Source organism: Pelophylax lessonae, assembly GCF_965119305.1.
Source record: "Pelophylax lessonae genome assembly, chromosome: 1".
Classification (NCBI taxonomy): domain Eukaryota; kingdom Metazoa; phylum Chordata; class Amphibia; order Anura; family Ranidae; genus Pelophylax; species Pelophylax lessonae.
Genome location: NC_138768.1, coordinates 295,115,873 through 295,131,125, shown reverse-complemented (window position 1 = coordinate 295,131,125; position 15,253 = coordinate 295,115,873). Strand labels below are relative to the sequence as shown.

The following is a 15,253-nucleotide window of genomic DNA, read 5'->3' as shown; positions in this document are numbered from 1 at the left end:
ATTAAAATCTAAATTTGAATAGTCTTCCTGATGTTTAAATATGGCCTAATAATTTAAGAGGATCATTCTTTTTTATAGTGTTTTTCCTTGAAATACAATCAAGTGGATCCATCGTTTTATATATATATATATATATATATATATATATATATATATATATATATATATATATATACAGTGGCGGTTTCGGGCACGGGCGACCGGGGCAGATGCCCGGGGCGGCATCACGTGGGGGGCGGCACTCGGCACCAGTGGCGGTTTCGGGCACGGGCGAACGGGGCAGATGCCCGGGGCGGCATCACGTGGGGGGCGGCACTCGGCACACGAACGACTCCTGGAGAAAAAGAAAATCATCTTTGGTGCGGCGCCGCTGCCGCCCCTGCTGCTGAAGGAGCCGATGGATGGATCGGTAAAGTTTGCCTGGTGCGCTCCGAACTAGCGGGGGCGGGGGGGGGAGAGGCGAGGAGGAGCCGAGGAGAGTACACTACACACACAGCCAGGGGTTATGCAGCGGCGGCGGCGCGCTCAGAACTAGCGGGGGGGGGGAAGGCGAGGAGGAGGAGCCAAGGAGGAGAGTACACTACTACACACAGATTATGCAGCGGCGGCGGCCGCGCTCAGAACTAGCGGCGGGGGCGGCGAGGCGAGGAGGAGGAGGAGCCAAGGAGGGTAGTGTACACTACTGTAGTCACTTGCAGGTAAGTTGCTCTCGCTCTCCTCTATGTTCGCAACTGGGAATGGGGGGGAGGAGGGGGGGGGGCACATGACAGCATCCTGGAAGGGGTACGCTGGTCTCTTCATTGAAAAGGGGGTACCCTGGTCTCTGCATTGAAAAGGAGCACGCTGGTCTTTGCATTGAAAAGGGGTACGCTGGTCTTTGCATTGAAAAGGGGCACACTGGTCTTTGCATTGAAAGGGGGTACCCTGGTCTCTGCATTGAAAAGGGGTACGCTGGTCTTTGCATTGAAAAGGGGTACGCTGGTCTTTGCATTGAAAGGGGGTACGCTGATCTTTGCATTGAAAAGGAGCACGCTGGTCTCTGCATTGAAAAGGGGTACGCTGGTCTTTGCATTGAAAAGGGGGTACCCTGGTCTCTGCATTGAAAAGGAGCACGCTGGTCTCTGCATTGAAAAGGGGTACACTGGTCTTTGCATTGAAAAGGGGTACGCTGGTCTTTGCATTGAAAAGGGGCACGCTGGTCTTTGCATTGAAAGGGGGTACCCTGGTCTCTGCATTGAAAAGGAGCACGCTGGTCTCTGCATTGAAAAGGAGTACGCTGGTCTCTGCATTGAAAAGGGGTACGCTGGTCTTTGCATTGAAAAGGGGTACGCTGGTCTTTGCATTGAAAGGGGGTACCCTGGTCTCTGCATTGAAAAGGAGCACGCTGGTCTCTGCATTGAAAAGGGGTACGCTGGTCTTTGCATTGAAAAGGGGTACGCTGGTCTTTGCATTGAAAGGGGGCACGCTGGCCTCTGCATTGAAAGGGGGCACGCTGGCCTCTGCATTGAAAGGGGGTACGCTGGTCACTGTGCTTTGAAAGGGGGCACGCTGGTCACTGTGCTTTGAAAGGGGGTACGCTGGTCACTGTGCTTTGAAAGGGGGTACGCTGGTCACTGTATACCTTAATTACTGAAGGCCCCTTTCACACTTTTGTGACCTCAAAGTCACACTATTTTTTTACAGAGTTTTTTGCCGCAAAGCAATGCCTATTACATTTTTCTGTTTGCGCCCCCCCAAAAATTTTGAGCACCAGCCACCACTACCAGGCTGTGTCCAGAAGGATTTATTTATTAGAGAGCACGCTGCATGGCTGGGCCACCACCAGACCAGACACTGCTTGATGGGCCTACTTTAGGCCTGATTCACATGTATGCAGGTTGGGGACCCACATTTTCAAAGGCAAAGCATCCTATTCGTTTGAATGAGCTGCTTTCCCACAGAAAAAAAGGTGCATGCAGCATTTTAAAATTTCAGTGGCATCATGCACCATGCGACTTACCTGCAGTTCATTCACTGGCAAGTTTGCTGCATTTTTAGGTATGTGGGCCATGCATTTAAAAACACAGTACATTTGTGTTAACTGTGTCATGCAAACGCACTGTGTTTTTAAATGCATGGCCCACATACCTAAAAATGCAGAAAGCTTGCCAGTGCAGGAACTGCAAGTAAGTCGCATGGTGCAAAAGCAGGATGGATTTCAAGGCCCCTGAAATTTTAAAATGCTGCATGCACCTTTTTTCTACGGGAAACGCAGGCATAGCAGCCCATTCAAATGAATAGTATGCTGTGCCCTTCTAAAATGTGGGCCGCCAACCCACATACATGTAAATCAGGCCTAAAGCAGTAGTAAAGTAATTTACAAATAAAAAAAACTGGTCCCCCTGCAGGTTTAAGTCATACCGCACTAGTATACACATTGGTGTTAGAATGGCTGCAATGTAATGGGGTGTTGGGATGTGTAAAGGGGCACTATGAGGTGAAAATGGCTGCAATGTAATGGGGTGCTGTGATGTGATGAGGGATACTGTAATTTTTAAAGGGGCACTGTGACATGAAAAATTGGACTGTTATGGAATGACATAGTATTACTACAATAAAATGTGTGGTGTGTACAAGATGTGAAGTTTTGTCATGTTATTTTTTTTTTTTGGGGGGGGGGGGCGCCGGGAGGGAGTCTCGCCCGGGGAGCAATTTAATGTAGAACCGCCACTGTATATATATATATATATATATACAGAATACACACTCACCGGCCACTTTATTAGGTACACCTTGCTAGTGCCAGGTTGGGCCCCCTTTTTGCCTTCAGAACTGCCTTAATTCTTCATGGCAAAGATTCAACAAGGTGTTGGAAGCGTTCCTCAGAGATTTTGGTCCATATTGACATGATAGCATCACACAGTTGCTGCAGATTTGTCGGCTGAACATCCATGATACAAATCTCCCGTTCCTCCACATCTCAAGGGTTCTCCTTTAGATTTGAGATGTGGTGACTGTGGAGGCCATTGGAGTACAGTGACCTCATTGTCATGTTCAGGAAACCAGTGGTAAGATGATCTGAGCTTTGTGACATGGTATATTATCCTGCTGGAAGGAGCCATCAGAAGATGAGTACACTGTAGTCATAAAGGGATGGACATTGTTAGCAACCATTCTCAGGTAGGCCGTGGTGTTTTAAATGATGCTCAATTGGTTGTAAGGGGCCCAAAGTGTGCCAAGAAAATATCAACCACACCATTACACCAGCCTGAACCTTTGATACAAGGCAGGATGGATCCATGCTTTCATGTTGTTTAAGCCAAATTCTCACCCTACCATCTGAATGTCGCAGCTGAAATGGGGACTCATTAGACCAGGCAACATTTTTCCAATCTTCTCCTGTCAGATTTTGGTGAGCCTGTGCGAATTGTAGCCTCAGTTTCCTGTTCTTAGCTGACAGGAGTGGCACCCGGTGTGGTTTTCTGCTGCTTTAGCCCATCTGCTTTAAGGTTTTGTGCGTTCGGAGATGGTATCTGCATACCTTGGTTGTAAAGAGAGGTTATTGGGAGTTACTGTTGCCTTTCTATCATCTCAAACCAGTCTGCTCATTCATCTCTGACATCAACAAAGCATTTCCCTCCACACAACTGCCGCTCACTGGATATTTTCTCTTTTCCCCACCATTCTCTGTAAACCCTAGCAATAATGGTGCGTGAAAATCCCAGTAGATCAGAAGTTTTTGAAATATTCAGACCAGCCCCTCTGGCACCAACAACCATGCCACATTCTAAGTCACCTAAATTCCCTTTCTTCCCCATTCTGATACTCTGAACTTCAGCAAGTCGTCTTCACCGCATCTAGTTACCTAAACGCTTTGAGTTGCTGCCATGTGATTGGCTGATTAGCATTTTGTATTACCCAGAAATTGAACAGGTGTACCTAATATATACAAGGACTCATTCACACAGCTGCAGAGGGCTGTACATTGTCAAGAAGGAGCATATTTCTGCACCTGAGCTGCATACAACCATGGCCAGATCAATGACAGACTGTACCTGAGAGATTACAAAGAAGGATGAATGGCCTCACCCATCCTTGTACACATGGTCAGATGTGTGGTTACAGATATCCTGCTGTGGCGTCTGTCAGCCTGTCATTGATTTGTGCAGGCTGCTGGCTGTGGCTTTATACCAACACCTATCACTCCAGGGTGCAGGATATCCCAGCTGCTTCCTTTGTGTGAAATCCCTGGTGTTCCTGCCATTTCCTCGGCTTTCCTAATAAAAACTGACTACGCTAAGCAGGAGAGCACAATGTGGTCAGTTCTCTAGCTATACTGGAAACGTAGTGTGCTGTTGCTTCTCCTCCCCCAGTTCTTATGCAGCTGAGAACAGAGGGAATGTGATCACCTATAAAAAAAGGGAAAAAATATATTTATTATCTATTTTTAGATCTATACAAGTTTTTTTGCCCTTCATTTCTATTTTAAAGGTTAAGTCCACCCTAAAACTAAAATCCCTGCATCTAACACAAGCCAATCTAGCCCGGGAAAGAAAAAAATCGGTATACATGCCTTTTTTTGAAGACTGAATGGGTTGTTTTACAAGGTGATCATTTACAATCAATTTACAAACAAAAGAAATTGGCCCACGGGACTTTGTATGAGGTACGTGTTTGGTGGCTAAAGAAATTTGAAATACACAATTGATAAAAGCAATACAATTTTATTGCATATATATGCACAGGTTGTAGGAATACAAATGATTGCATGTGCTCAATGGCGCATGCTTTAGCTCAAAGGCTGTAATATACATAGTATACAACACAGGCAATGTAAAATCAACAATTGACAGATAACTTGGTGTAGCCACTCATTTACAGGCATAGCATGGATGAGATAGTATGACATTGGAATAATACTTTAAGATCTGACGCGTTTCGGGAGCACTATCTCCCTTCTTCAGAGATCAGTATATTCGGAATATCTATAAAAAGAACACTTTAATTTAGATATGCAATACCATTAAGATTGGGTTAAAAAGTCCAATGATGAGTATGAATACTCACAACTCCATGAGAATTAAATGGGAAATTGGATTTCCTTGTGGCAATGGCGTCTTGTATCTAACCCGGGAGCTGAAGGATCCCAAATGTGACAGCTCGATATGGGGGTCCATGGTAGGTAAGTGGTAGATATATCAATGCGGAAGTAGCACCTCCCAACCTAATACATGTGAATATATATAATTTTTGTAATGATAAAAGGTAACAATTGTTGCCAATTGAAGATACCAAGCATAATATGTGTGGGATGGGAAGGGCTGGTGAGGGAAAAATTCCCAATAGATAAACATGAGCCAGAGAGAAGAAAACACCAAGAAGTGGAGGGAAAAGGTGTTAGTGTAGTGTGAAAGAGGGTCAGGGATGAACAAGGAAGTGGTGAATAGCTGAAAGGAATTGTGAGGCAGCTGACCCAAAGGGAGTGAGTGAGAGGATAAAATAGGTCAGAATGAGATAGTGAGAGAAAAGTGCAGTGGTGAACCTACCAAATGGATCCAGGGACGGCAGCACAGATGGGACCCTAACGTCATGCAGCGGGTTGGAAGAGATCAAAACAGAGCCGCAGCATCTGTGATCTCGTGGAGGAAAGGAACGCTCAGGGGCGGACCTCTCCGTCCCGTAGATGTAATGGCACGCATACAGCGCGGTGACGTCAGTGGATCACTGACGCAAAGCGCTGGAGGTGCGGCATGACGCCGATGTACGGGTGGACCCGCTCGTCCCAAGAAAGGGGAGGAGTGGGGACAGCAAGGGAAGTGGCTTTATACCAACACCTATCACTCCAGGGTGCAGGATATCCCAGCTGCTTCCTTTGTGTGAAATCCCTGGTGTTCCTGCCATTTCCTCGGCTTTCCTAATAAAAACTGACTACGCTAAGCAGGAGAGCACAATGTGGTCAGTTCTCTAGCTATACTGGAAACGTAGTGTGCTGTTGCTTCTCCTCCCCCAGTTCTTATGCAGCTGAGAACAGAGGGAATGTGATCACCTATAAAAAAAGGGAAAAAATATATTTATTATCTATTTTTAGATCTATACAAGTTTTTTTGCCCTTCATTTCTATTTTAAAGGTTAAGTCCACCCTAAAACTAAAATCCCTGCATCTAACACAAGCCAATCTAGCCCGGGAAAGAAAAAAATCGGTATACATGCCTTTTTTTGAAGACTGAATGGGTTGTTTTACAAGGTGATCATTTACAATCAATTTAAGACTTGTCAGAAATGTCCTTATGCAGATTTGTAAAAATTACCGAAAGGTCTTCTGTACAAAACGTTTTGATGTTTTTTTTTTTTTCTACCTGGAAGTGCAAGTTTGGTGGAAAGAAATGGCTCTAATGCTGACATTACAATGTCCAATTTATTTCATTCAGCATGGAGGCTGAATGAAAAAAAACCATAACAGATTCCTTCATCCAAGCTAACAGCGTAGATGTGCGAATTCCCTTGCTGGACTATTGTATCGCGGCAGCTGCCGAACAGCAGCTGCATTTGATTGGTGCAATAGCTTTTCAGGATCTTTTGATAAGTCACTTGAGCAGGGCCGGCTGGGCCACCCACTGGGTGAATTTCAGAAGGTTCATCAGACAGTTGCGTTCCGAAACTTGATTCATTGAAAAGCAATTATACACACACACACACACACACACACACACACACACACACACACACACACACACACACACACACACACACACACACACACACACACACACACACACACACACACACACACACACACACACACACACACACACACACACACACACACGTATATATATGTGTGTGTGTATATATATATATATATATATGTGTGTGTGTACATACATACATACATACATAAAAAAAAAAATATATATATATATATTTTTTTTTTTTGCTCTTTTATGGAATCTTGATACATGCATCTCCTGGGTTCTAAGTGGGAGAGCCTGCCTGCTACAGTCAAGTGATCATTCAGTGTTGTAAAAAGAGAAAATTGCTGGGGAAAGCAATGAGCCAACCACATAGAAAAATACATTTCTGTGGGAATTTACATATGAAATGTTTCCTTTTATCCATACTGGATGCATTCGGTACTGTTTAAATTTTTGTTCGGTTAAGATAATTATAGCTAGCTGCAGACTGAGATGGAAAGGTACATTTTAACAACATTAAATTATAAAAGTAACAGTTACGTATTTAATATAAAGCACAGAGATCTTACATGAATGCAGTTATTATCAGTGTCCTTCATGAATGTGAATTTCTTATATCGCACCATGAAGTTTTATAAAATTTTGAAACTCTCCCACCCTGGAGAAAAATTTTTAGTAGCTTGGTTTTAATAAAGAGAAAATTCTCGAGATGCTCTATTTACATTTCTGCATTCTTCTTTTTTTTTTTTTTTACTGGGCATTTATTTTTTGTGCACTGTTAAATATCTTATGAGTTTAAAGTTTGTTTTTGTGCATTAAAATTCTTGCAAAAATATAACCTAAAGAGTAAACACCACAATGCGCGCAGTATGCTCAACAATGCTTGTTAAAATTTAATGAAAAAAAAAAAAAAAAGTGGACTGTTAAATGGTGTGGCCACTGGCCAGTTTCAGATATGTCTGTTTCACAAACCTATTTTGCCGGGAGCCTGGGAGTTTCTGTGCTAATTGGATATTAGAAAACAGAAATTAAGCTGTAAAAAATAAAGCGTTTAAAATCTAAATGTAGTTATTTCCTCACCTGCAGGTTTGCTAATCACTGTTGCTTATTTATTTTCAGCATTCGAAGTGTGATGCAAAAGTATTTAGAAGAAAGAGGTGAATTGACCTTTGACAAGATATTCAACCAGAAAATAGGTGAGTTCTGTATATTGTCATGTTGCTAACAATGTTCACAAGGCTTCCTCTGATTGCCACCATAAAAACCGTGATGTCTTCAGTCCACCTCGAATAGTCAGAAGATTTGTATTCATATAATTTCCATAAGGAAATGTAATTGCGAAAATCACAGAAATGCTTTTAAGGTATACTGCAGTTCATATCAATTGGAAATCTAAGGGAACACAGACTACATGCCAAGGTATTTGTTATCTTTTCAGTACACACCCCACCCTTCCAGTGTACCTTTCAATAAGTATACCTGTATGCATACATGGTTTCCCTGGACTACTGCTAGCTACTTCTATTCCTCTTAGAATATGGAACCAACTATTGGCGCTTTTCCACTGCATGGAACCGAACGGTTCGGCTCGCTTTTGTGCTTTTCCACTGCTGGTACCGCATGGTATAGTGTAGGAACGGTTCGGTACGGTACGGCGGCGCTTTTCCACTGCATGGAACCGAACGGTACGGCTCTCAAAAACAGTACCTACTCGATTGTGGTTCCAACAGGTACCATAACCGGTGCCATATCCCACAATCCTTTGCATGCAGTCACTACTAGCCACTGATTGGTCAGAGAATCGTTGTTATCCCACCCACTTAACTTTAGTACTACTTTAGTGGAAAAGCAAACCTATACCGTACCGAACCGTTCCAACACCGTACCATGCGGTACCAGCAGTGGAAAAGCAAACAGGGCCGAGTAGAGCCGAGCCGGTACTTGCAGTGGAAAAGTGCCATATATGGGTAGGTATGTGCGACTGATGGGGAATTATTCATAGGGTTAGCTTTATGAAAAAGGACACAAAGAAATCTAGAGCAGTTTTTGAGTTGTCGCCTAAAGCTAGTAGTAAACTTTCTGGTTTCTGAGAAACTAAAATAAGGAATTTGGTTGGTATGGGTAACAGTTCTGCATGTGCATCATTTTTCTTTGTCACATCTATTATACGTCTTTATATAACACAGCTAAGTAATCTCACAGCGAAGTAAGTTTGAAAAATGTATGTTGTAATTTTGCAGTCACTTCACCTGTCTCATTGTCCATGCTAGGCCAAGTGTAGTTTTGGACCTAAAGGCTAATTTAAAGCACATTCCATGGCAGGGAATTGGCACTTCCTAATCCAAAATTTGTAGGCACTTTTTCTAGGATTGTGGATCTAAAGCAATATTTTGACTTGGGCCCCTTTCACACACAGCAGTCCATCGGCGGACTTTGTTTTTCTCAGCGGGGGATCGATCCGCCGATCCACCGCTGAGCAGGTGGATGGCAGCTCTGTCTCCGTGCTGTGTGGGGAGACTGAGCTGTCAGGTCCCCATTCTTCTCTATGGGCAAATTGGATGAGAACGGACCGTCTGTCCGTTCATCCGATTCGCCAGACAGATGGAAAATAGGGTTTCCATCCGTCCGGATTTATCGGATCGGATGTCAGCGGACATGTCTCCACTGACATTCGATGCCCCATAAAGATGCATGGGGCATCCGTTCAGATCCGTCTCTTCCGGGTTCGGCGGCTTCGGCGCTGTGACAGAAACCAGGAAGTAACTGAAGAAATGTAAAAAAAAAAAAATTAAAACGAGTAAATATGATAGGATTTACTACTCTATCCATTTACTAAGGCCAGCAGCATAAGGATTAAAAATAGTCAGTGTTGATTTAGAGAGTGAAGTTCCACTTTAACATTAAAGCGATAGTATACCGCTTTTTTTGACTTTTAACTACAGGTAAGCCTATAATAAGGCTTATCTGTAGGTACAATTAATATCTCCTAAACCTACACGGCTTAGGAGATATTTGCTTTGCATGCAGCCGCTGATGCGTGCGGCACATGCGCTCTGAAGGTCCGGCGGACCTTCAGAATTCCTTGCCGAAAAATTATTCCCTCGCGCATGCGCGGGAGTGACGTCATCGCGGCTCCGGCCAATCACATCGCCGGAGCCTCGATGACGTCACTCCTGCGCATGCGCGAGGGAGTCATTTTCCGGCACTTCATGGCAAGGAACTCTGAAGGTCCGCCGGACCCTTAGAGCGCATGCGCCGCATGCGCCAGCGGCTGCATACAAAGCAAATATCTCCTAAACCATGTAGGTTTAGGAGATATTTATTGTACCTACAGGTAAGCCTTATTATAGGCTTACCTGTAGTTAAAAGTAAAAAAAAGCGGTATACTACCGCTTTAATGTTAAAGTGGAACTTCACTCTCTAAATCAACATTGACTATTTTTAATCCTTATGCTGCTGGCCTTAGTAAATGGATAGAGTAGTAAATCCTATCATATTTACTCGTTTTACTTTTTTTTTTTTTTTTTTTTTACATTTCTTCAGTTACTTCCTGGTTTCTGTTCCTAGGCAAACTATGTCATAAAACCCAGGAGTCTTTAGGAGGCGAGGGAGGGTTCTCAGCTCAGCCAGTGCCTGAGCTAGGGGCAGATGGATTCCAGGAAGTAAATGCTACATAAATCATCTGCCCTTACTCAAGATGGCTACTGCTAGAAATGCCAGGGGGTGTTTTTCAAAATGATTTCTCCGCAAAATAAAGCATGGAGACATGGATGGATGGGGGAGTTGGCTCTGAATATAAAAAATGAATAAAATGGCATTTTTGGTTTGTGGTTCTCAGATGCAGCGCAGTTCCACTTTAACTAGTAAATTTAAAAAGAGAAAACAAAATAACGAAAACAAATTGTAATACTTGTTTTACAGACTAAATTACACAATGCAGTGTGTTGTGGTGTCCATTTTGCACCTCAGTGGATGTTTTGTACTTTATTGGGGAAAAAAAAAATGCATGTGGTTCCTCCCATTGGCTCATACATCACAACAGCATATACGAGCCAATGGGGAGCAGGTATTGGACATACCTAAAAGTGTCTGATAACCTGCAAGTTTATGGAATTCTTACTCGTGGCCTGCCAGAAATGTATGTATATAACGTCTTGTTTTATAGGCTGCCTTTATTTTTGCTTAAACCTTATAGTAACAGGGTCACTTTAACCTGCTATATTCCATGAATTAAAATTTTTTAAGTTTGAAAAAAGCAGTTTAATGGCCGCATTTTATTTTTAAAATGGTAATAATTTGCTACTTCCCATGACATGTAGTGAAGTGTTCTGTGAAACAAACCACTATATTGACAGTTTTTTATCAATAGCTTCCTAATTTGAAAGACTTTGAGTCCCGGTTCATAAATATGCAATGGGGGAACCCTGCAAATCCACTGTGGGATCCCTTATCGCACTGAACTCGCAGGCAGTTCACACTGCCATATGCAAATTGCTGGGGGTGTCAATACAAGTTTGACACCCCCAGATCAGTTCGCATATCGCAGTGTGAACTGTCAGTTCGGACATGAATCGGATTGCATAGGTATGAACACTCATGCGATCAGATTCTGGTGCGGACGAAAATGCGATCAGATTCTGTGCGAATTTGGTCCGAATGCAATGCAAATTCAGCCATACAATCTGTATGGCTGAATTCACATCAACAGACATCGCATGTGATAAGCAGAGCAGTGTGCTGCGAATCACATGCGATGTCTGTCATGGTATATGTGTGAACCGGCTCTTAATTGGTATTAGTCAGTATCCTATGTGTAAATATTTGCTGCAAGAATAGGGACATTTTCACGCGACTATCTTTATTGGAGCGATCTTAACATTTTAGTCCAGGCACAGCAATTTTTTTGATTCTGTTTCTGCCTATTTAATTCCTTCTAATTCAGCATATTTGTAGATGTCTTGTTTCTGAATTTATAAACTTTGTGGGGTTTTTTTGTAGCTGCTATTAGAGATTCCAGGGAAAATTTGGACAAGAATAGGCTTGTTACTTATTTCGTTTGGATGGTATCCCAGTAATGCCATGGAGCTAAAATTAATCTTATACTTCAGCGTTTTTTGTTTACAAGCAAACCGTTTTCCGAGTGTTTGGAAAAGGCGATTCAAAGTTAATCATCTGGTTTTATTGAAGTAATCCATCTTATCGATTTATTTTTGCAATAACTGGATCGTGCTGACCATGCTGTAGGCTGGCGGTAGAAAGCCATCCATATAGTTTAGTCTGCTGGGAAAACAAAATGTACTGCATTTTATAAACAACCAACAAGTCGGAAAACAAGTATGAACGTGTTTGGCTTAGATGTTAGAGGAATGTGGTTGGTAAGGTGATAAGCTCATAGGCTCTTTAGGTAATAGAGGTATGCATATAAAGTTTGAGAGCTACAACAGAGCCGGGATCCCCTGTAGATCTGAATTTGAATGGGTCACTTGCTGAAAATTGTTAGAAGGAAAGTGTTGTGTATTTTCGGTGAGGACACATTTTTGCAGAGCTTGTCTTAAAGCTGAATTCCAGCTAGGGAGATCATAATATTAATATCAAGGTGCCTGGTTACCAAAAAATTGCTCCGATCTCTCCATTTCCTTTTATAAAATGGTTTTTCCAATATTTCTTCTTCTCCATGCATGCCATTTCTGTTTAGCGTAGCTTATGGGTTGCCACTGTTTTCCCTCTATAGAGAAACAGCCCGGGGTTGCAGTAACGGCTTAAGGGATGCTTCATTCTTTGATTGGGTGTGATCTGCCAAACTTTCTATTGTCCTACCATGGGGGTACAATGGCTACAAGTAAGAGGGAGGCTGAACAATGTGCAAGGTATCGCCATCCATCGCATGCCCTCGGAAATTGACCAATCCAAGCTTCAAGGAAGAACACAGGGAAAAAGGGAAACCGCTCAGGTGAATGGGTGTCCTAACGATCAAACAGGGTGCTGGTCAGGTCTGCAATCCCAGCAGCTGTACACAAATAGAAATAGGCAACCGCACTCCAGCTTGAAGGTGTGAAACGATAAAATCCATTTATTGAAGATCCAAATGATTCAAACAATCCATAGTGACAAAATCAGAGACAGGGGACAAATTTTGTCACTATGGATTGTTTGGATCATTTGGATCTTCAATAAATGGATTTTATCGTTTCACACTTTCAAGCTGGAGTGCGGTTGCCTATTTCTATTTCTACAAGCTTCAAGGACACAGGTAGCAAAAACTTTCACACACTAATATTCATGCTGGTATTAAAGACCGCTTGCAGGCTTGTAAGGTTCCTTGCTTCGGACACTCTTAAGTGGGGTACACACTAGTAGAAAATCTGCCAAAAATTCTCGTCCGAGGTAAAATCGTACGATTTTGGGCTAGTGTGTACACAAATTTTAGCAGCCGATGCCGACATTTTCAACCAAAAAAAAAACGGAGGGACAAACGCCAAAATTTTTATCATCCGTCCCCAGCACAACCAATTTTCGTTTAAAGTATATGCAGTACATCCACGAAAAATCGGATACGAAAGACCGCGCATGATCTGAAGTTGCTTACGACCCGGAAGTCTAGGTACAAACGTCCCAAAAAAATAAAAATAAATCGGATGAGAAATGTCGTGAAAATTATGCACGGTCAACTAAAAACGGGTATGACCACTGAGCATGAGAGGGAAAAATCGGAGGATATTTCGTCCGATTTTCGTCAAGTGTGTACGAGCCTTTATTCAGTGAATTCTGCTCTCCCTAGCAGTGACAGATTAGCTAATCTAGGCATTATTACTTGGAGAGTTAGTACAAATACTCAGTCTCTTACCGGTACACACCACTAGAGGGAGATTCTACCAAAATCTAGCTGACTGTACAGGGAGATACAAATATGAAATACAATCTGGTGCTCTTCAAGAGTTGTGTAGTAGCTGTGTGACTACCCAGCACTTGTGATTCCCCATGCTATCCTATGAGCTGGAATCCTTATGCAGTCACTTTTCCCACCTCCCAAACACATCCACATACACATAGGTTGCTGCCACTGGGAGCTGCCCCTGCCTATGGCAGATGTGATAGTTTCCACACACTGGCACTAAATCCCATGCAATCTGATTGGTCATCCCATTCTCTGTATGCTAACCTCTGCAAGAACACACATATACATTGTAATCTCACCCAGATGAGCAGCAAACGTACAACCAAGCATACAAGTGCTAGCTAGTACAATATTAAATATTCTTTAGAGCAATAAAAAACATTTTATTTTTAATATCCCTAGGTGGGCAGTGTGTACATAAGGTTCAAAAAAGTTACACAAAACAGAAACTACAAAACGGAAAGTGAGACATATATGTGCAAACAGTATTCAAAAATAAAAGTTACAGAAAAGCAAGTATTTCTCCTGCTGCCGCGGTTGAATGGAATACGAGAATTACACTCTCATCGTAGATGGGACCCCTCAGATATGTCCAAGGTTTGTTTGCAGAGCTCCATTTTTTTATACCTCAGACATGAAAGTAAGTTGCCCTCACTCAAGCTATCCAATGGGCTGGAATAGGCTAGACGTTGCATTATTCCCAATAAGCACAGGTATGATTTTGTTTATAAGAATCTTCATACCATCATAACTGAGCTGAGTTAGGAATGATAAATCTGAAAATAAAGCCCCGTACACACACGCAGATCGTCGTCATACAAACGTCGGCGGACGAAAGATCTGCCGATTGTATGCGTGTTAGTATGGTGCCTCCGACAGCTGTCTGCACATAATCCGCGGACAAGAGTCTTTCTTGCAAACATGAAAATTTTTGTCTGCAGACACCAGAACGGACGATTGTTCTCCTGTCAGTACAGAAATCAGCCGACAGACCGCAGATTTGCAAGACTGGGCATGCTCAGAAAATAAAAAACACAGGGAAAGTTAACCATTACATGACATCACTTCTGCAGTCAGCTGAAGTCTGCGGACAAAATTCTTGTGCTGTCCTTGTGCTGTCTTTGCACTTTTCAACAGACACCGACATCCCGGGGAGAAAAGACGAACATTTGTATGACGACGATCTGCGTGTGTGTACGGGGCTTAAGAGTGTCAGCTGTGTCAAACATAGACACTTTACACCTAAAGGAAGTGGAAGCGGTTCCCTCGTAAAAAGACCCAAATAATTCTCACTCTCCCATATTTTACCATAAAGCCAGCTCATTTGGAGTCTAACATATTCGCTTTACATTAACTTGCTTTTGCAGAAGGTGTTATGATTGTACACTGTACAGAATGGGAGTTCTGAATTATTACACTCAGAACTTTTAGGCCTCTTTCACTCCTGAGCGATTTTCTGCTTGAAGCTCTAAAACGCTCAACAAGGCAAATCTCATTTTTTTTTTTCAGTGGTCCTGGTTTACATATGAGCATTCTGTCACCTGTAGCAAAACGTCTGTTGCTGAAAAACCTGGAGCTTCTTTTTGGTGGATTGAAGGCAGATTAGGACCCATAGACATCAATAGGAATGTCTGAAAATGCGGGATATGAGAATTTTACTGTCATTCATTTTTTACTCATACAGCAG

General features: G+C 42.7%; 1 protein-coding gene across 1 annotated transcript in view; it reads left to right on the top strand.

Moving 5' to 3' along the window:
• Window positions 1–15,253, top strand: part of GRK3 (G protein-coupled receptor kinase 3) — a 539,783-nt gene that overhangs the window by 129,236 nt on the left and 395,294 nt on the right. Inside the window, exon 2 of the mRNA XM_082258195.1 lies at window positions 7,791–7,867. Within this exon, the coding sequence (XP_082114321.1) occupies window positions 7,791–7,867 (77 nt within the window). The remainder of the gene's footprint in view (window positions 1–7,790; window positions 7,868–15,253) is intronic.